Raw genomic sequence first — 21,251 nt, 5'->3', positions numbered from 1 at the left:
GGTGGGATGTGTCTGGCTCATTTGGCAGAGGAGAAAACCCGGCCCAGATACCCAGCCCCCCCAGGCCTGTCCTAGGCTCTCGCGCGGGCCCCCGTGTTCGGAGCCCACATACCTGGCCGGCTTTGCACTTGCTTTCCTCTGAGAAATCAGTGTTGGAACATTCTGGTGGACGCTTGTCCCCAGGCTCTACCAGAAAGTGCTTTGAAAACCTGAAGATACATGCTTAGTGTAAACTTACCGTCTGTCCCTTCTTGCAGAGGGTAAACTGAGAGGCAGTTAACAACCATTTCCCACATGGCCTGAGATGCTCTGTCAATGCAGGAGCTGCTAGCCACCTGTGGTTATTTAAATTTACACATTTCAGGTGCTTAATGGCCATGTGTGTTAGAGGCTGCTGTATTGGGCAGCCCAGACTATGGAACATTCTTGCCATGGCGGAAACTTCTGTCGGAAGTTTGCTGGAAGGACAGAAGAGGCTCTGAGTCTGCCATTCACTTCCGGCGTTCAGGGATGGCTTTCTAGGTGCCAGGCTCCGTTCTGGGTGCTGGGATATCAGAACAAGGCAGTCTGTCCTCTTAAGAAATCTGCCTTCTTGGGGCAGAAGAAGGAAGTAAACAGTGGTGCCAATCTATGCCATAGCAGGTGGTGGTTTGGGCAGTGCAGTGGACAGAGTGGACTGGGGGAGATGGTGGTGATCGCTCTCTGGTCGAGTGGTCAGGGAGGGTGCTTTGAGGAGGAAACAGGTGAGCTGAGCCCTGAGTGGAATGAGGGAGGGCAAGGCCATGTCCAACAGAAGAGTTTTCTGGAGTGCCATGATAGTGAGGCCAGAGGCGGGGTGTGCTTGGTGTGGTCCAGGACCAGCAAGGAGGCCTGGGGGCCGCCGGAGCAGGGAGGGGGTCAAGGAGGTGAGGCCAAGAGGGTGAGGAGGGGCCAGATCAGGAAAGGCCCCCGTGACTTATGCTCAGGATCCTGGCTGTTGTTCTGAGTAAGGTGGAAGCCATGTGGGTTTTGAGCCCTGAAGTGATATACCGTGGCTCATCTTTTTAAAGCACCCCCGTAGCAGGGGTGAGGATAGGGAACCAAGGGCAGAAGTGGCAGCAAGAGAGGAAGGTGGGTAGGAGACCAGGCCAAGACAGAGAGTACTGGACCAGGGTGGTGAACGGTGGGCTGCTAGCTGTAGGGTTTCTGGTGTATTTTGAAGGTGGAGCCAGTGGGGTTTGCTGGGATCGGCTGTGGATTGAGAGAGAGAAAGAGAGGAGTCAAGGATGAAGCCAAGGACTTTGGGCCGAGCGAGTGGAAGAATAGAGATACCATTGGCTAATATGCTGAAGCCTCGTGGGGCCATCGGGAGTTCTATTCTGGTCTTGCTGAGTTTGACCCGGTGGGCATGTACAGTAGAGCGTTGGATGGACAAGTCTAGACTTGGGCAAGGGATCAGAGCTGGAGCTACGGGAGCTGGACTACACCGGCTAGCAGTCAGTGTAGAAATGGCTGAACTCTGAGAAACAAACTGAAGGTTCTAGAGGAGAGGGGGGTGGGGGGATGGGTTAGCCTGGTGATGGGTATTAAAGAGGGCACGTATTGAATGGAGCACTGGGTGTTATACGCAAACAATGAATCATGGAACACTACATCAAAAACTAATGTTGTGATGTATGGTGATTAACACAACATAATAAAATAAAGTTAAAAAAAAAAAAAACAAATGGCTGAGCTCACCTTGGGAGGAAGTATGGATTGGGAAGAAGGAGGTCTGAGGGCAGAGGCCTGGACCAAGCCCAGAGCCCTTGGACAGATCCAACAAAGGCGATGAGAAGGGGTGCCTGGTGTGACAGGAAGGGAACCAAGACTGTCACCCAGAGGTCAGGGGAGGAGAGCATTTCAGGGAGAGAGGGGTCAGTGGAGGCAGACTAATGCCCCCCAAAGACATCCACGTCCTGATCCCTGGAAGGAATGAATGTGTTAGGTTACCTGGCAAAGGGGAATTAACACTGCAGGTGGAATTCAGGTTGCTAATCAGCTGACCTTAAAAGAAAGAAGTCGTCGTGGACTATCTGGGTGGTCCGGATATAATCACAGGGTCCCAGAACATGGAAGAGGGGGCGGAAGGGAGAGTCGGAGTGGAAGTGTGAGGACAGCCAGTTGCTGACCTTGATGATGCGGGAAGGGGCCCTGAGCTAAGGCACCGTGGGTGGCCTCTGGAAGCTGGAGAAGGCCAAGACATGGGTTCTCCCCTAGAGCCTCCAGAAAAAAAAAAAAATGCAGCCCTGCCCCCACTTTGTTTTTTTTTTCTGAACTCTGTTCTTTTTTTATTTTATTTTATTTTTTATTATTATGTTAATCACAGTACATTACATCATTAGTTTTTTTCTTTAAATTTTTTATCGTTATGTTAATCACCATACATTACATCATTAGTTTGTGATGTAGTGTTCCATGATTCATTGTTTGTGCATAACATCCAGAGCTCTATGCAGAACGTGCCCTCTTTAATACCCATCACCAGGCTAACCCATCCCCCCACCTCCCTCCCCTCTAGAACCCTCAGTTTGTTTTCCAGAGTCCATCATCTCTCATGGTTCGTCTCCCCCTCTGATTTACCCCCCTTCATTCTTCCCCTCCTGCTATCTTCTTTTTTTTTTACTTAACATATATTGCATTATTTGTTTCAGAGGTACAGATCTGTGATTCAACAGTCTTGCACAATTCACAGCGCTCACCATAGCACATACCCTCCCCAATGTCTATCACCCAGCCACCCCATCCCTCCCACCCCCCCCACTCCAGCAACCCTCAGTTTGTTTCCTGAGATTAAGAATTCCTCGTATCAGTGAGGTCATATGATACATGTCTTTCTCTGATTGACTTATTTCACTCAGCATAACACCCTCCAGTTGTATCCACGTCGTTGCAAACGGCAAGATCTCATTCTTTTGATGGATGCATAATATTCCATTGTGTATATATACCACTTCTTCTTTATCCATTCATCTGTCAATGGACATCTTGGCTCTTTCCACAGTTTGGCTATTGTGGACATTGCTGCTGTAAACATTGGGGTGCACATACCCCTTCAGATCCCTACATTTGTATCTTTGGGGTAAATACCCAGTAGTGCAATTGCTGGATCGTATGGTAGCTCTATTTTCAACTTTTTGAGGAACCTCCATACTGTTTTCCAGAGTGACTGCACCAGCTTGCATTCCCACCAACAGTGTAGGAGGGTTCCCCTTTCTCCACATCCCGGCCAACAGCTGTTGTTTCCTGACTTGTTAATTTTAGCCATTCTGACGGGTGTGAGGTGGTATCTCATTGAGGTTTTGATTTGGATTTCCCTGATGCCGAGCGATGTTGAGCACTTTTTCATGTGCCTGTTGGCCATTTGGATGTCTTCTTTGGAAAAATGTCTGTTCGTGTCTTCTGCCCATTTCTTGATTGGATTAATTGTTCTTTGGGTGTTGAGTTTGAGAAGTTCTTTATAGATTTTGGATACTAGCCCTTTATCTGATATGTCATTTGCAAATATTTTCTCCCATTCTGTCGGTTGTCTTTTGGTTTTGTGGAATGTTTCTTTTGCTGTGCAAAAGCTTTTTATCTTGATGAAATCCCAATAGTTCATTTTTGCCCTTGCTTCCCTTGCCTTTGGCGATGTTTCTAGGAAGAAGTTGCTGTGGCTGAGGTCGAAGAGGTTGCTGCCTGTGTTCTCCTTTAGGATTTTGATGGACTCCTGTCTCACATTTAGGTCTTCCAACCATTTGGAGTCTATTTTGGTGTGTGGTGTAAGGAAATGGTCCAGTTTCATTCTTCTGCATGGGGCAGTCCAATTTTCCCAACACCATTTGTTGAAGAGACTGTCTTTTTTCCACTGGACATTCTTTCCTGCTTTGTCAAAGATGAGTTGACCATAGAGTTGAGGGTCCATTTCTGGGCTCTCGATTCTGTTCCATTGATCTATGTGTCTGTTTTTGTGCCAGTACCATACTGTCTTGATGATGAGAGCTTTGTAATAGAGCCAGAAGTCCGGAATTGTGATGCCGCCAGCTTTGCTTTTCTTTTTCAACATTCCTCTGGCTATTCGGGGTCTTTTCTGGTTCCATACAAATTTTAGGATTATTTGTTCCATTTCTTTGAAAAAAGTGGATGGTATTTTGGTGGGGATTGCATTGAATGTGTAGATTGCTCTAGGTAGCATTGACATCTCACAATGTTTGTTCTTCCAGTCCATGAGCATGGAACGTTTTTCCATTTCTTTGTGTCTTCCTCAGTTTCTTTCATGAGTATTTTATAGTTTTCTGAGTACAGATCCTTTGCCTCTTTGGTTAGATTCATTCCTAGGTATCTTATGGTTTTGGTTGCAATTGTAAATGGGATCAACTCCTTAACTTCTCTCTCTTCTGTCTTGTTGTTGGTGTATAGGAATGCCACTGATTTCTGTGCATTGATTTTATATCCTGCTACTTTACTGAATTCCTGTATGAGTTCTAGCAGTTTTGGGGTGGAGTCTTTTGGGTTTTCCACATACAGTATCATATCATCGGCAAAGAGTGAGAGTTTGACTTCCTCTTTGCCGATTTGGATGCCTTTGATTTCTTTTTGTTGTCTGATTGCTGTGGCTAGGACTTCTAATACTATGTTGAATAGCAGTGGTGATAGTGGACATCCCTGCCGCGTTCCTGACCTTAGCGAATGATATTCGCTGTAGGTTTTCATAGATGGCTTTTATGATATTGAGGTATGTACCCTCTGTCCCTATACTCTGAAGAGTTTTGATCAAGAAGCGATGCTGTACTTTGTCAAATGCTTTTTCTGCATCTATTGAGAGGATCATATGATTCTTGTTCTTTCTTTTGTTAATGTATTGTATCACGTTGATTGATTTGCAGATGTTGAACCAACCTTGCAGCCCAGGGATAAATCCCACTTGGTCGTGGTGAATAATCCTTTTAATGGACTGTTGGATCCTATTGGCTAGTATTTTGGTGAGAATTGTTGCATCCATGTTCATCAAGGATATTGGTCTGTAATTCTCCTTTTTGATGGGGTCTTTGTCTGGTTTGGGGATCAAGGTAATGGTGGCCTCATAAAATGAGTTTGGAAGTTTTCCTTCCATTTTTATTTTTTGGAACAGTTTCAGGAGAATAGGTATTAATTCTTCTTGAAATGTTTGGTAGAATTCCCCTGGGAAGCCATCTGGCCCTGGGCTTTTGTTTGTTGGGAGATTTTTGATGACTGCTTCAATTTCCTTAGTGGTTATAGGTCTGTTCAGGTTTTCTCTTTCTTCCTGGTTCGATTTTGGTAGTTGATACATCTCTAGGAATGCATCCATTTCTTCCAGGTTATCTAATTTGCTGGCATAGAGTTGCTCATAATATGTTCTTATAATTGTTTGTATTTCTCTGGTGTCGGTTGTGATCTCTTTCATTCATGATTTTGTTGATTTGGGTCATTTCTCTTTTCTTTTTGATAAGTCTGGCCAGGGATTTATCAATCTTGTTCATTCTTTCAACGAACCAGCTCCTAGTTTCGTTGATCTGTTCTACTGTTCTTTTGGTTTCTATTTCATTGATTTCTGCTCTGATCTTGATTATCTCTCTTCTCCTGCTGGGTTTAGGCTTTATTTGCTCTTTTTTCTCTAGCTCCTTTAGGTGTAGGGTTAGGTTGTATATTTGAGACCTTTCTTGTTTCTTGAGAAAGGCTGGTATTGCTATATACTTTCCTCTTAGGACTGCCTTTGCTGCATTACATCATTAATTTTTTTTTAATTAATTAATTTATTTGACAGCGAGAGAGACAGCGAGAGAGAGAACACAAGCAAGGGGAGTGTGAGAGGGGAGGCAGGCTTCCCGCTGAGCAGGGAGCCCGATGCAGGGCTCAATCCCAGGACCCTGGGTTCATGACCTGAGCCGAAGGCAGACGCTTTAACGACTGAGCCACCCAGGCGCCCCATCATTAGGGTTTGATGTAGTGTTCCATGATTCATTATTTGCGTATAACACCCACTGCTCCATGCAGAACGTGCCCTCTTTAATACCCATCACCAGGCTAACCCATCCTCCCACCCCCCTCCCCTCTAGAACCCTCCGTTTGTTTTTCAGAGTCCATAATCTCTCATGGTTCATCTCCCCCTCTGTTTCCCCCCCCTTCATTCTTCCCCTCCTGCTATCTTCTTTTTTTTTTTAACATATAATGTATTATTTGTTTCAGAGGTACAGATCTGTGATCTAACAGTTTTGCACAATTCACAGCACTCACCATAGCACATACCCCCCCAATATCTATCACCCAGCCACCCCATCCCTCCCACCCCCCAGCACTCCAGCAACCCTCAGTTTGTTTCCGGAGGTTAAGAATTCCTCATATCAGTGAGGTCATATGATACATGTCTTTCTCTGATTGACTTATTTCGCTCAGCATAACACCCTCCAGTTCCATCCACGTCATTGCAAATCCTGTCCCCACTTTGATTTTAGCCCTTTGAGACTCATGTCAGACTTCTGGCCTTTGGAACTGTAAAGTAATAAATGTGCATTGCTTTAAGCTATTGGGTTCCTGGTGATTGTCAACAGCAGTGGGATGCTAATGCGCTCACGTCTGGGATGCTGTCCTAAGTTGTGCGCAGTGAGGGTGGAGAATGGACCATTGAACAGGGCCTGGTAGAGGTCATGGTGACCTTGTCAGGGGCTGCCATTTCAGAGAGGGATAACCAGGGAGGGGAAGGCGGGCATTGAAAGGGGCTGTCAGCTGCCGCCTGAGTATGGTCTCTGTGAGAGCAGGCTGCTCCGTGTGGCCAAGGAGCTCCCAGAGAGGCACTCCCCAGGCTGGTGACACCCAGAAACCAGTGAGACCTCTGGGAGCACACCAAGGGGCCTCTGGCACCTGGGGCTCCCGAAGGCCTTCGTGGGTTGTTTGTTCCCTTGGAACCTGCCCCTTCCTTTCGGATGGAAATGTCTGTCAGTAAGGAGACCATCATCCCTTGGCCAAGTCAGGGGCCAGGTCTGCTTTGCTCACCTTGCAGTGCCCGGTGCAGAGCCTGCCATGCAGCAATGCTGGTTGAGAGAATGAGTGGAAAGTTCCAGGGGGCCGGGTTGTATAGATGTGTTGTATAGGGGCTGTCTGCTGGGGTTTGCCTGGGCGCATCCTGTGGATATGGTTTATCGCCGTTGGCATCAACCGTGGCCTTCTGGCTGGGGTCTCGGTGGCCGGGCTTCTCTGCTGGGAAATGCCCCTTGCCCCGTTTCCGTACTGCGCTTGCAAGGAGGAGGTCACAGCCCAGATCTGTGCTGTTATCACGAGAATTTTCTCTTGCCAGATGGCAGCAAAGGCTGCCTCCGTCCACACCAGTGTATCCTGACAGCATCTGACACACGGAAGGGCTCTTGAGGGAGAGGTGCCTCTTTCTGCCTTGTGGAAGGCACCTTCTAGACTAGGGTCTGTGCTGGCCACACCGTGCTGTCCAGGGAGACTCCGGGTCACCTCACGTCAGGTGTGAGGGCCCCAGGGGACCCCAAAGGAACAGGCCTGCCGAGAGGCCCCGTGGCATGGTTCCCATTGCTCGTCTGCATCACTTTGTTGTGGCGCACGGACATGTGCTTCTGGTTGTAGGAGATGAGAGGGCACAGATGGCTTGGAGGAACGGGTCTTCCCTCCCCTGCCCGCAGGGGCACCACTCTTCTCCCCGAGGCCACCGAGGCTGACACTTCAGAACCTCTTTCTAGACTTTTCAACATAATATGTGGTCATGGTATATAATGTTGTGTACTGTTAAACGTATAATTGTTCGTTAAGTATGTGATTAATATGAACTATGTTATTAAATACGTATACTTTATATACATTAAACAAAGAAATAAATACGTGTAGGTAAATAGGTAAATACGTGTACAAATAAAAATTACTATATATAAATAAATATATAATTGAATATGTAAACACAATTATGAGATACATAATCTTACATTTGAAGTGTAAAAATCTGTTTTTATTAAATGGGATGATATTGTAGTTTTGCAACCTAGTGATTTCACTTGAATCTTAACATTTTCACTAGGTCAACATAGATCTGCTTTGTTTATTTATTCCATTTATTCGTATTTGTAATTGTGGTGAAATACACATAACCTAAAATTTACCATTTTAACCATTTTACCATTTAACCATTTTACCATAACCAATTTACCATTTTAACGTTGAGTGTAGAGTTCAGGGGCATTAAGCCATCACCACCATCCACCTCCAGAACTCTGCATCTTGGCAAAGCTGGACCTCTCTCCATGAAACACTCACTCCCCTGGCCTCCCTCCCCCAGCCCCCGGTGCCCACCACCCTTCTTTCTGTCTGTGTGGATCTGATGACTCCAGGAACCTCCCAGAAGTGGAATCCTACAGCGTTTGTCTTTTCATGGCCCACTTCTTTCGCTGAACACGATGTCGTCCAAGTTTGTTCCTGTGGTAGCAGGTGTCAGAACGTCCTTCCTTTAAGGCTGGATGACATCCCTTCCTCTGGAGGGACCCTGTTTGGCTTCTCCACGGATCTGGCCATGGGCACCGGAGCTGCTTCCACATTTTGGCTATTGTGAATGATGGTGCTCTGGACGTGCGTGTACAGATACCTCGTGGTGATCTTACTGTCAGCCCCTTTGGGTGTGCCCCTATGTGTTGTGCTTCCTAAAATGGGTTTTTCCGATGACGAGTCAGGTGTGGACACGAAATAGGAGGAGCGCTGTGGAGAGGCACGGGAAGGAGGAAGAGGCTGCTTGCACCCACAGGTCCTGGGAGGAGGGAGGCACGCTGCACAGGGGCCACGTGGGGGCGGGGAGAGAGAGGGGACCCTTGGGCAAGTGTGTCTGTGGGGGTCAAGGGAAGAGGGGGTTTCACTGGTGCGTTGGAGTACTGTGAGGTCACCGTGGGGGAAGGCAGGAAGAGCTCTGGGGTAGGTCTTGTGCCAGGCTGGCTGGGTCTGGCTTATTCTCTATCTTCTCTGTATCCTCACCTGGGCCTCCTCCGTGCAGCCTGGGAACCTGGCTTATGTCGTCCCAGGAGAGCCGCTTCGGCCTGGGATGTCCGGGGGTCTGGGGGTCTCCACGCACTGGGTCTCGACCACATGGCCCTCAGTGGCCAAGGGGTCAGGCCTCTGTGACCACAAGCAGGGATACGGAGAAAGCCTTCCAGGTGGGCAAAGACAGCGGCCATGCGGTCCCTCTCGACCCCACAGTGTCTTGCCCAGGTGAGCGCTGTCCCAACGGCAGCCATAGGAACTAGCCCTTGGGCTGGGCCCCGAGCTGGGCCCGAGTGTCCCACTCAGCAATCATGGTCTTCACTGCCTGTGCACACCCTTTCTGCCTCCATTATGTACAAACCAGCACATCCAGAGCTGGGCTCTGTGCGTTCAAAGCTAGTCTCTTCTCCCCTGTGGGACCTGTGGGGAGAGATCTCATTATCCGGGTGTGGGGATTTTGCTGTAAAGGGAGAATGACATTTCCCTGGCTTATTATGAAGACTGTTTGTGTGCTAGAGTGCACAGCATGGGACCCAGCCCATTTTAAGGGCTCCAGCCAGGACAGCTTTATCATCATCATTATTTTTTTTTAAAGATTTATTTATTTATTTATTTTATTTGACAGAGAGACACAGCGAGAGAGGGAACACAAGCAGGGGGAGTGGGAGAGGGAGAAGTAGACTCCCCGCGGAGCAGGGAGCCCGATGCGAGGCTCAATCCCAGGACCCTGGGATCATGACCTGAGCCGAAGGCAGACGGTCAACGACTCAGCCACCCAGGCGCCCCTTGTTGTTATTATTATTATTATTATTATTGTTTTCTAGTAGAAAGGTCTGGGCTTTCTGGGGCCCGCTAACTTAAAAAGGTGGACTGGGAGAGTTGTCCGGGCCCCATTTCATCACTGAGCAAGGTGAAGCAAGCTGGGAGGAGGCTTTGAGGTCTTTGGTTTTTTGATGAGGGTCTGAGGCTCAGAGAGGCTGAGAGACTTGGCCAAGGACACACAGCAAGGAAATGGTTCCAGCTAGAACCCAGTTCTCTGGACTCCCTATCTGGCATTTTATGAGCCACTCCGTTGGGACTTGCAAGATCTTGGGAACTCAGAGGCTGGAGGCTCAGCCAGTGTCGCAGGGTTAGTGAGAAGCAGAGCTGGGATTCGAACTCAGGTCTGAGTACATGAAATTTTGATCCCACAGTGTTGCCTTCCGGGACAGCTTCCCAAAATGTAGTCATGACTGAGTTGCTGGCCTCTGTGGGAAAGAGGAGATAATCCTGGACTCCTGATGGGGATGGCTCACTTGGAAAAATTTTGTTTCCCATTTCTGGAGAAGAGTGCAACTCCTCTCTGTGTGAGCCACTTATGAAAATGACCTGCAGTCACTTCTCACAAGCATGTTCTTCATTAGTGACTTTTGCCTTTTGCATTTTTTAGGACTTGCCCCGTTTGATTTGGACCAGTGTGGAAAGCTCTCACTTTAAGACTGAAGGTAAGTTTTTCTTTTGGTTCGTTTTTCGTTCAGAGAATCGGACCCTAAAGTCTGAGCCCCCTGCCTCCATCTCCCTCATGCTCTGCTCATGTGCCTACCATGGGCGAATGCGGTACGTTACCCGCTGACCTGCAGAGCAGGGGGCAGTGTGTGGCCCCCTCCAGGAGCTGGCTGGAGCTTTTGTGCTCAGAGCAGGAGTCAGGGTAAGGCGGCCCGTCCACATTCGCCCCTGAAGGAGTCTGATGAATAAGATATAGAATGTGCATAGGAGCAGGTGTGTGGGTTTCCTGAGGCTGCTTTCACAAATCACCGCAGACTTCGTGGCTTAGAGCAACGCGGATTTATTCTCTTAGCATTCTGGAGGGCAGGCTGGGAATCAGCGTAGCTGGACTGAAGTCGAGGTGTGGGCACGGCTGCACTCCCTCCAGGGTTCCGGGGAGAATGTTTGCTTCCCTCCTCCAGAATCCCCAGCTGTGCTCCTTGCCTGCCTTGGGTCCTGGCCCCTTGCTCGAGCTCAGAGCCAGCACGCCAGCATCTTGCCTCTGGGGGCACGTGGCCTTCCTCTCTTCTGCCTGTCAGCGCTCCCTTGCCTCCTTCTTAGAAGGACGCTTGGGATTACATTTCTGCTCCACTCAGATAATCCAGGCGATTTCCTCAAATCAGCGTCCTTCATTTAATCACATTTGGGAAGTCCCTGTTATATACAAGGTGGCATATTTACCGGTTCTCTGGACAGGTAAATTTCAGCCCACCACACCAGGTGACAGAAACTGAGCTGGAACTCACCTAAGAAAGACAGAACCCAGTGGTCTTATAACTGAGCCAGGCAGGCCTGGCCACCGCTGGCCCAGGGGCTCGGCATCCCAGGGCTGTGCCTTTCTCTTTCCATCTCAGCCCTGCTTTCCCCTGGTTCCCTCATTCCTGGGAACCTTTTGGGAACCATACAGCTGATACTTAGGCAGCGGAAGACTTCCCCGTAGCTTGGCAAGAGTTCCTGGGAAGACCAGTGAGCTCAGCCTGAGGCCGGTGCCTGTCCCTGAGCCTGTCCCTGGGGCTGGGGGTAGAGTATTCTGGGTTCTGTGCTTCATTCTGCTTCCTGGGGACCAGGATGGGCTGGGGTCCAGGTTGGTCCCCCTCGTCTGCATAGACTGAGCAGGACTCTTAATGAGTAGAGAGGAGCTTTGGTGACAAAACCATCTTTCCACCCAGAGTCCCCTTGGCACAGATTGTAAATACACCTTCTTCGAGAATCCTGTTTTATACCAGGGATAAACAGATCTCACTTACTTGGGGAGTTAAAAAGTATTTCCTATGTCCTTTGTTACTCCCTGCAGACTTTACATTTTACAAAATCCAGTGTTTTCTCTTGAGTAAAATAGGCTGAGGTGATTTCACTGCATTCGTAGAGACCTTTTATTCATCGATTAGGCAAACTTGTTGGTGAAAGGGAGCCCCATGTACTACTCTGTGATTGCATTAAGAACAGGGGACAGAGCAGTAAGGCCGCTAGGAGGGGCTTCAGGGAGGGCTCCGTGGAGGAGGGGCTCCTCAGCAGAGTCCTGAGAACTGACAGTTTAGCAGGGCCAGAGGATGGAAGGAGAGGCTTCCAGGCATGTGGCAGCCAGAGCAGGAGAATGAGGGTGTAGGCAAAGCACTGTACGGATGGTACAAACAGGCCCACGTGCTGGTGGCAAGAATGGGGAGGCCACTGACCGATGACCTGCTGGGTGGCGATAGTCACTTCATAGCATGAATTTCTTCTATACTGTCTGTCAACACCCGCCCTGCCTCATGAGAGCCTGTGGCTGGGCCTTCTGAGGGCCAGGGGGCATAAACAGGTGCACCAGAGATAAAGCCCCGTGTGGCCTTACGGGTTTATGTCCAGCAAATCTGCCGAGAAAGCACGTGTCCCTTAGCCTGAGGGGCCAGCAAGGGTCAGAGATGGGCGTCCCTTCTCCCTGGCACCTGTGGGATTTACTCAGACACTCCTGACTGGGTCAGCAGCTGGCCTGGGAACATGCCCACTTGCGGCGAGTCCCCGGCGCTCACCTTTATCCCCGTTCCAACATCATGACCTTGACCCAACTCAACCACAGACATGATCCAGGAACAAGATTCTAATTTTATCCAGAATCCAGTTCTACGCCTTTTTTCTTTTTTTCAAGTTTTTATTTCTTCCTACATGGATTCTGAAATTATAAAAGTTTTCACAAGCACTTCTGAAGATCTCGCTATCAATAACACTGTAAGAACAACTGAAAAATGGTCATTCTTACTCAATTTCCAGTTTGCATCTGGGTAGAAGGTAAATGTTGAAAAAACCCAACCCAACAATCCAAGTCGTTTCAGACATTTGGGTTTCTGGCTTCGAGCTTTGATAAAATGCCTCAGGGTGTTCATGTTCAGCCCGGCATCTCGTTTGCTCCTTAGGCAGCCCCGTCTCAGGGATATTTTAGCTGCATTCCCAAGTGAGGGAAACTGAGGCTCTGAGTGTCTGGGGCCACACAGCCCATCAGCACCCACTCCTGACAGCGCTGCCAGTCCCTTCTAACTGACGTTTCTGTGTTACCCCTGGTGCTCATGCATTTTCAACATACGTTGACGTAGAGCAAATTCTGGAGGGAGCTGTTTCACGTTGGGTGACTCTGCAGGCATCGTGTTTGGCTATGGGCCCATCTTCCTCACAGTAGCCGTCGGGTGCTCACCATCTGCTTGACAGGTCATCAGAAGGACCCAGTGAGGGGAGACTTACTCTCTGTCCACGGCAGAGTTAGGGAAACTGAGGCACAAGGAAGTTAGGTGACTTGCCCAAGGACCCAGCTGGTAAATGACAGAGTCAGGATTCGAACCCGGGGCTGTCTGATGCCATGCGTGTAAGAATCACCCAGGCATCTCACTCGCCTGGTGGTCTGATTCAGTAGATCTGGGAGGGAGTCCAGGAATGTGCATTTTAGCCCGCACCCGTGATGAGTGACACACACTTTGAGAAGCACTCTCTTTAGGCTCCATAGCCCATGCCCCCCAAAGTGAGCACATCTCATTTTCCTGGCAAAGAGATGATAGGTCATTCATTTATTTATTCATTCACTTACTCATTTTCGGCAGACATCTTCCAGGGGCCTTCCTTATATATGTGGTCCTCCTCCTGAGTTTACCCCCCGTGTCTGACTGCCTTCCTGCATTCTGTCATGCATGTCCATTGCTGTTTTGCAGTGGGAGCACCATTTGGAAGGAAATTCAGCAGGAAAAGTGAAGTCTTCCATCCCCTCCCGACTTTTGCACCCTCTAGTGGTCCAAGGACTCAGTCCATGCTTGCTTTTACTCCCTCATGGCCCAAGAAGACTTTGTTTAAGAGAGAGTCTCCTATAACACACCACCTGGTAAGTAACACCTTTGGTCCTTTAACAGAATTAGCAGAAGTTGGAAAGAAACCGGTTTGGGGCCCACTGGGTATAAGATGCCATAGGCTTTGGTTCTTCAGAAAAGCTTATTCCTTCTGTACAGAAGCATCTGGTATTGAAGATGAATAGGAGGTGTGAATCCGAGCAGGAGGCTGCAGGTTCTGCTTTAACTGGCCCCATTCGCTGCTGGTGGTATAAACACGCACACGCATGCCTCTTGTCCGAGGATCAGCCCTGGTGTGCTGTGTTCCTGTGACAGGGGGTGTTGTTTACGTGAGACCCCTGGACAGAATAGAGCTCTGGGTGACCACACGCCTGCATTCTTGCTTCCTCATGGGCTTAAGTTCCAATCCTTTAAGTACTTGCTTAAGAAAATCTTCAAGATTACTTAAGGCAGTTATTAGATGACAGAAGTAAATCTCTATCCTTCCTTTAAAAGGTCATCTTGTACATGTATTTATTTATTTTTAATTTTTTTTACATCTTGTGCTTTTATTAAACGTGCATAGTATGAAGTGTTTTTCATTTTCTAATCATTTCTATATTTTATTGTAGTTCGGAGACATCTCAAGAGATGTTCCAAAAAATGCTGAGGACGGAGTGATTTTTCAGAAATGTGCCATGGTAGGTATTCATAGGTGGCTTGTAGTGGAAGAGAAAATAGTTGGATTTTGACCAAATCATGTCTGGGTAGAGTTACGTATTTAAGGACTGGCAAGTCACAGGGCTGTCTACCTGTGTCTGGACATGTGAGGGATGAAGTGAGGTACAGGGGATTTTCTGTTTTGTATCATGGCACCAGGACAAGAGTTTTAGTAACAGTTAAACTCCTGTTTGTGAAAATGCACTGTGGTCATTTAGAATGGGAGAGAAAGATGATGTATTTTCTTTCAACATTGGTATGGTGCTTGACAAGTGTAAAAATTTTATTCAGTGTTTTTAAAGTCTTGGATCCTTACTAATCCTGGGAGATGGTGTTTCACATTATTGTTGTGTTAGGGATCCTCAGGACCACCCTCCCTTGGGCTCCATGATTCTCTGGAAGGACTCTCATGACTCAGGAAGCCGTCAGACTCGTAGTTATGATTTATTATAGCAGAAGCGTGCAGATTCAAGTTAGCAAAGTAAAAGGTATATAGGAAGGAGTTGTGAGACCAGGCACAAGCTTCCCACTGTCCTTCCCTGGTGGAGTCCTGCGGCCGGCATTGCATTTTCCAAAGCAGTGACATGTGATGTCATGTACCAAGTATTGTCCACCAGAGACACATACCTGAGCCTCGATGTCCAGGGGTTTTAATGTGGGTCCCTCATGGAGACATGCGGTGCCCACGTGACCTTAGTAACTGGTCACCAGCCGCTCCAGAGGTCACCTTGACGCAGCTCGGCTCAAGGGCCCCATCTCCATTCGCACCATTAGCACACACAGCCTGCTGTGGCCCGAGCCCCCAGGTATATAAAGATGCTCTTCTCAGGCAGGGTAGTCCAAGGGCTTTACAGGTAACCTCCCAGGAGCTGGTTGGGAGTCAGTCCTTTCTTCAGGGTGTGCGGGGTCTGGGCAGTCCACACCTGCGGAGTTAACCCTCTACTGGACAAGCCTTGATTTATCTCACACCTTCAGCTGTCCTGTTGCCCTTCCTGGATATAGTTGGTGCTACCAGTTTCTCGTACGTCCTCCTGGAGATGTCCCTGCTGTGTGCATGCGTGTGTGTGCGTGTGTGCGCGTGTGTGTGTACCTGCATATACAGACATTGCTTCCCTCTTTCCCCAGCTCCTGTGTCCCTTCTGGGAAGGCTGGGGAAGGCGCGGCAGGGGTGGTGGGAAAAGCCTCGAGAGTGGGAACAGGGCAAGGTTGCTGAGCCCAGGCGGGGAACCAAGCTGCTTGGGCCACCAGACAGCTTCCAGCAGCCTAGCCATTCAAACGCATGGCCAAGCAGAGCCCACCTGGGAGAGACTGACCAGGAGGACGGAGATCGACCGGCTTGCTCGATCCTGGACGTCAGATGGCAGTCAGACGCCCTGGGCAGGGCTCTGGGGCTGGGCTAAACCTTCAAAATGACGGTGTGAGAAGGAGCCGTTGTTTGCTTTTCTTGGTCACACTGATGGCCACCATCTCCCCAACCTGACTGTGGCTCTTGCTTCGTTATTTTTTCTGTTTCCCTGGAGGAGTAATTTCATTGCATTTCAGGGTCCCAGTGGCTTTGAATCTGTCACCAAGCAATGGCTTAGCAAGCGTGAGTCCACACATGTCCTGGGGCCTTTGAAATCAGACCTGATAAGTTCTCCAGCCCCGGTGAGACGGTCATGCCCTCCCTCTGCCTGAGGACCAGACGTGCACAGGCCCAGCCGGGGGGGTCATGTTAGATGGTGGGACTTGCCAGCAAAGCTGCCCTCCTGTCATCTCCTCTTCTAGGTGTCCGGGCACAGCGAACTGCAGACAGCTCACGTGAGACTGCTCGTGGACAACACCAGGACCCCCATGGCCCCCAACCTCTCCGATCTGCTCCTGCTGGACAACATCACTGGCCTCTCCGTTACGGGGTCAACTGGAAACCAGACCTCGGCGGGATTCCAGGCTTTCAGAAAGAAGTTTCTTCAAGGTAATAGCGCGTATGAAGTCAGGGAGGGCAAGTGAACGTACAGACGCTGACAGAGTGTGTGATGCATGGCAGGCGGGTTCTTAAACACGTGACATGTGTTCACTCACGACGGATTTTACTATCAGGTATCGAAGGAGGAGACCACCACTCAATAACTGCACCCGAAAAGCTGGACTTGTTAACTTAGATTAGAGAGAGGTAGGATTTGGGGGAAGAGTTGTTAAGAATAAGTATTTCTGGTATTTTTATTAGTATCATCAATTTTTATCATGAAGAATTCCAGACATAACCAAAGATAGAGTTTATAGTGAGCCCCCATCTGTCCACCACCAGAGGGCCAGGTTTCTTATCCTTCAGTGAAAGGCAGAGTTTGTGTTGGGGGCTGCTGGGTCGAGGAGGGATTGGTTTGACACTGGCCCTCGAAGCATGCTCTTGAGAACTTCACTCGTGTTCTCGCCTGGTTGCTGGAGTACCTCTGCGCTGACGGGCTGGCTTTCTGAGCACCACCGTCCCTGGCTGGCTTTGGAGGTGTGTGTCCTGAGGCAAGTTGTCGTTGGTTAATTAAACGGGTTTCAACGAATTCTGGAATTAGTTGTTACCATGGCCTCAGGACTGTCCATTTTCTTGGGAGGGTGAGACTTCTTTTACTCCGAGTACTTATCTCCTTTACGGAGGAAAAGATGGTCCACTCCATGACCCTTATCCTGTAGTGTATGCTCTCACATGCTCAGGACTGACCTCTCCACTGAGCCCACGTTGCTCACCAATCATGCCACACTTTCCCTCTGAGCCTAGAAAGGGCATCAGAGTCCTACTTGACAGAAGCTACCAATGGGGTTGGCCCACAAGCAGCCACGTCTTTGCTGGCTGTGGTTTAAACAATGTCATAAAAACCATTAGGATACGTCCCAGCCAAGGGGTCCTCAGGGCCTTCCCTCAAAGATGGAAAAATAAACCCCACCCCCCACCCCGCCTCCTTAAGCTAGTGAGCCGAGCACACACTCGGTCTCAAACCGACCTAGATTTGACTCCTCACTTGGCCACTTAGGAGCTGCGTTGCCTCTGGAAATTACTGAATTTCTCTGAACTTGGGATGTGACGTGTTTCTATCAGCACCTCGTAGAGTGGTGGCAGAGACTGAGCGAGGGGACGTGCCCTGGCTCTGCCCGGCTCCCTCCCCACGCTCTCCCAGCCTCTGGTCTGGCAGGCCTGCCTCTCTCCTCTCATTTCCCCAGCGGCTCCCAGCATCTGCACTCCTGCCACACAGATCACACTTGTCACTCTCCCCTGCCTGGCGGCATCTGCTCAGGCCCCAGGCTCTGCCTGGGGGGCCCCCTCTCCTCCCCTGCACCTCACTTCCCTGCCCTCCTGCACTTCGCCCGCTCGGGGCTGCGGGTCAGTGCGGGGTGCTGAGCCCCACCAACCCTGACCTTTGCCCGCTGCCCATTCCAGAACATCAGCCTCCTCTCTGTCACTCGGGGACGGTGACGATGCCTGCTTCAGGATGTGACTGTAAGGGGAAGGGGGTTATTTCATGGGAAGCCTGACCTGAGAAGTGTTCCCTGTGCCAGTAGTGATTTGGTTGATTGTTTTGATTGTGTGTGTGTGTGTGTGTGTGTGTGTGTGTCTCATATGGAGCACAGGTGACGGCCCTGGGGGAGAGGTGGTGCAGGGCACCCCGGCAGCCTCTGCCTCCTGCTCTGGGCATCGCAGGCAATGAGGTCTCCTCCGTCCACAGTGGGGCGCCCTGTGGGATCCGGGGGCTGGCGCCCGGGCGCAGGCTGTGAGGGCGACCAGCCGCTGCGCCAGGTAAGGTCTGCTCCCAGGACCTTCACTGCGGTATCGTCTCAGTTGATTCTGTCATGCCGCCTGTGAGCCTAAGGATTTATCATTGCATAAAAATAAAATGAAGGTGTTGAGATTTTTAAAATAAAAATCCTAGTGGTTCCACAGCCTCAGTGCTCATTACTCCTCTCCTTTACATTTTTTTTTTTTTTGAGGTCTCCACACATTGAGAAATGAAGTACTTGACAGCATTTGAGGGTTAAGCACTGACCCCTGTTACAGGCGGAAGGCAGGGCTGGAGGACAGGCTTTGATTGATCAGGCGGCCCTAGTCTCTGACCCGCAGAGCGGGATGGGCTTTGTCCCCCACTGGCCATTGCAGGCTGGCACCCCCAGCCAGCAGCCCACTGCTGTGGGTCAGTCCCTCCCATCAGTTGGGGTGAGCTGCCCAGTGAGGAGGGGTGGGGAGAGGCCTGCCCTGTTTCAGGGAGGGTGCCCATGCTTGCGGACTGAAACGTCAGGGGTGGGTGGTGAGCGTGAGCTTCCCCTGAGGATCTCTTGTGTTGTTCTCCACACTCCTGGGGCTTCTCACAAATCTGCAGATTGCGACTGGTCCCCTGGGGAAGGAGATCAGCCGTGGTCAGGACTCAGGACAGGCCTGCACCCCCAAACCACCCACCATTTGACCCTTTGTGTGTCCCTCTGGGACTGCTGGAGGGTAGAAGAGGTGGTTTTTCTGTCCTGTGAAGGCTTTGACTCAGAACATGACATTATCAAATAACCTAAAGGGTACTCTATACCCAAGCCTGGAAATTCTTCCTGATTCTGATACCCATTCAATCAAGTCCTGCCACGTTAGTCCACAAGGTGCTAGTCAACAGGGTGGGTCACGAGCTTTGCAGTGCCCGTAGGGGACAACGCTGGGTTCATTTGCACAAATATCCTCCAGCAGTGACCTGCTACCACCTCCTTTTTGCAAATTCTCAGGGAGAAGTGAAAATCCGAGGAAAGAATTCCCTACAAATTGGAGCCCAAATATATTCAAGTCCAAAAGGAATTAAAATCTGAGATCAACATGTTTGCCCTTGTAAGTTTGAAGTCCAAAGTCCATCATTCTCAAATTAAGTTAATATTCCCCACACCCTCTTCCCAATATTTTATTCTATCCAGCCCCCCCCCGCCCCCACCCCCCGAGGTTTGTAGCTGTCTGGAAGGAGTTGGGGTTCCTTCCACAGCAGAAAGGGTGCAGCTTCATTGTCTTGGAATCGGAATGAGTTGAACACCAGGTTTCTCGTGTGCCTTACTTCTAAAAAAGTTCAGGTATAGGCGCCATGGGAGAGCATTCTGTCTGTCCCCACAATGGAATATGACTCGCAGTAAGACGGAATGAAGAACTGATTCATGCATGACATAGATGAACCTCAAAAAAGGTTTGCTCTGTAAAAGAAATCAAACACAAACAACACATATTATATGATTCTCTTTCTAGGAGATGTCCAGAAAGACAAATTATTACCACCCCCTCCGCCCCCCAAAACCACATTAGTGGTTGCCTAGGCCTTGGTGTGGCAGCGGAGAGTGACTGCCTTTCTTGTTCGGGTGATGGAAATGTTCTGAAATCAGACTGTGGTGTGGTCGAAGAACTCCAAATACACAAAATCCCTTGAAGTGCACACTTAAAACAGGTGAACTGGGTGATACGTAAGTTTTATCTCAAAGCTGTTAAAAAAAAAATAAGAAAGTATCACAACCTCAGCCCCACCACCACTCAGTTCAGACGAGAAGCCAGTATCAGCTCTGGCCGGGCGCAAGGCGGTTGTCACAGAACTGGGACAGAGATGGTCCTTTCAGTTTTTGTTTACAAAGTGCCTTGGGCTCTGCCAGGTGCCCAGAGCCCACGAGAACGTCAGCTCGATGGAAGGCATCCGCTGTTGGGACTTAAGGTGGGCAGGACCCATCTCTAACATCAGATGGGAGGGTCCCTCCAGGACGCGGGGCTGCCTCCCGCAAAGCTAGAAACCTGAGGTAGTAGCCCCTCTGCCCCTCACCCTCGTCTGGGGTTCCTCTCTTTCCCAGCTGTTGGTTCACCTTGGGGTCTGAGGGTGGCCCCTGTCCGGGAGCAGAGCTGCCCTCTCCAGAGAGCCTGGATGTTCCATTTGACTTCTTACTAAGGAGAGCTGTGAGCGAGGGAAGATTCCCTTTAAATACAGACAATTAACTTTTGTAAGGAAGAAATTGAGGGCCAGCTAGAGACCATGGGGCTGAGGGGGCCCCACATGAACCCATAGGGCCAGGTCCTGCCTCCCAGCGCCCCTTGTCATGCTCGCAGAACCAGCTGCCCAGAGGGGTCAGAGTAGGGCTTCGTGTCGGTCTGTCCACTGAGGCCCACAAGTCCGATGAAGACTCTTCTCCTTAGTTGTGTGAGCAGGATTTTGGGGAATAAGTAGATCCCTGCCTAGATTCCAAACAAAACAGAAAGTTTCTGGATTTCCCAAGTGTGGGAGTTAGCGATACCCCGGGATCAGGAAGACTGGCCCGCCCAGTCCCGGGCAGTGCTGGAGGGGGCGGGGGGGCCCCCGGAGAAGACCGTACAGGGGCAGCAGGGGGCCCTCCCTGGCTCTTCGCACCTGCTGACATCCTCTTCCAGGGGAAGAAGAGGGACCCTGTGAGCAGGCACGCACAGTTCACTGTCCCCATCGCTGGCACCTGAGACCTGAGTGGCGCCCTTGTTGTCCGCGTCAGCTGTGGTGGCAGCCTCCTTTGACCTGGGGCTTGTCTGGGGTGTGGCGGAAGGGCTCCTCTTGACTCACACATGCTTTCTGTCTGAGCAGTGGGAGACTCCTTCTCGGTCAGCTACACAGCTTCCATTAAGGCCGGAGAAGTGGGGAGCGGAGAGGTCCTGATGCTTCCTGCCCAGCTCACCTTTCAGAGCTCAGCGCAGGTATGTCCTCCTTACTTTGGTTTCTGTGTCCTCACTGTTGTTTTAGAAGC

The 21,251-nt window shown here is 49.9% G+C and overlaps 1 protein-coding gene across 2 annotated transcripts in view; it reads left to right on the top strand.

Annotated features, from left to right (window-relative positions):
* EVC2 (EvC ciliary complex subunit 2) overlaps positions 1 to 21,251 on the top strand; it is a 128,499-nt gene that overhangs the window by 1,916 nt on the left and 105,332 nt on the right. Inside the window, exons 2-6 of one of the 2 annotated variants that reach the window (XM_088020882.1) lie at positions 10,424 to 10,478; positions 13,692 to 13,858; positions 14,435 to 14,503; positions 16,290 to 16,476; positions 21,092 to 21,201. In XM_088020882.1, coding sequence (XP_087877008.1) covers positions 10,424 to 10,478; positions 13,692 to 13,858; positions 14,435 to 14,503; positions 16,290 to 16,476; positions 21,092 to 21,201 — 588 coding nt within the window. Of the gene's footprint in view, positions 1 to 10,423; positions 10,479 to 13,691; positions 13,859 to 14,434; positions 14,518 to 16,289; positions 16,477 to 21,091; positions 21,202 to 21,251 lie in introns of both variants that reach the window. The other variant, XM_088020881.1, reaches the window with a different exon arrangement.

The sequence above is a fragment of the Eumetopias jubatus genome, unplaced genomic scaffold, assembly GCF_037043125.1.
Source record: "Eumetopias jubatus isolate StellerSeaLion01/CBP00866 unplaced genomic scaffold, mEumJub1_p1.0 scaffold_2, whole genome shotgun sequence".
NCBI lineage: Eukaryota > Metazoa > Chordata > Mammalia > Carnivora > Otariidae > Eumetopias > Eumetopias jubatus.
Note: the sequence above shows the minus strand (reverse complement) of the source record. Positions and strands in the feature narration are given on the sequence as shown.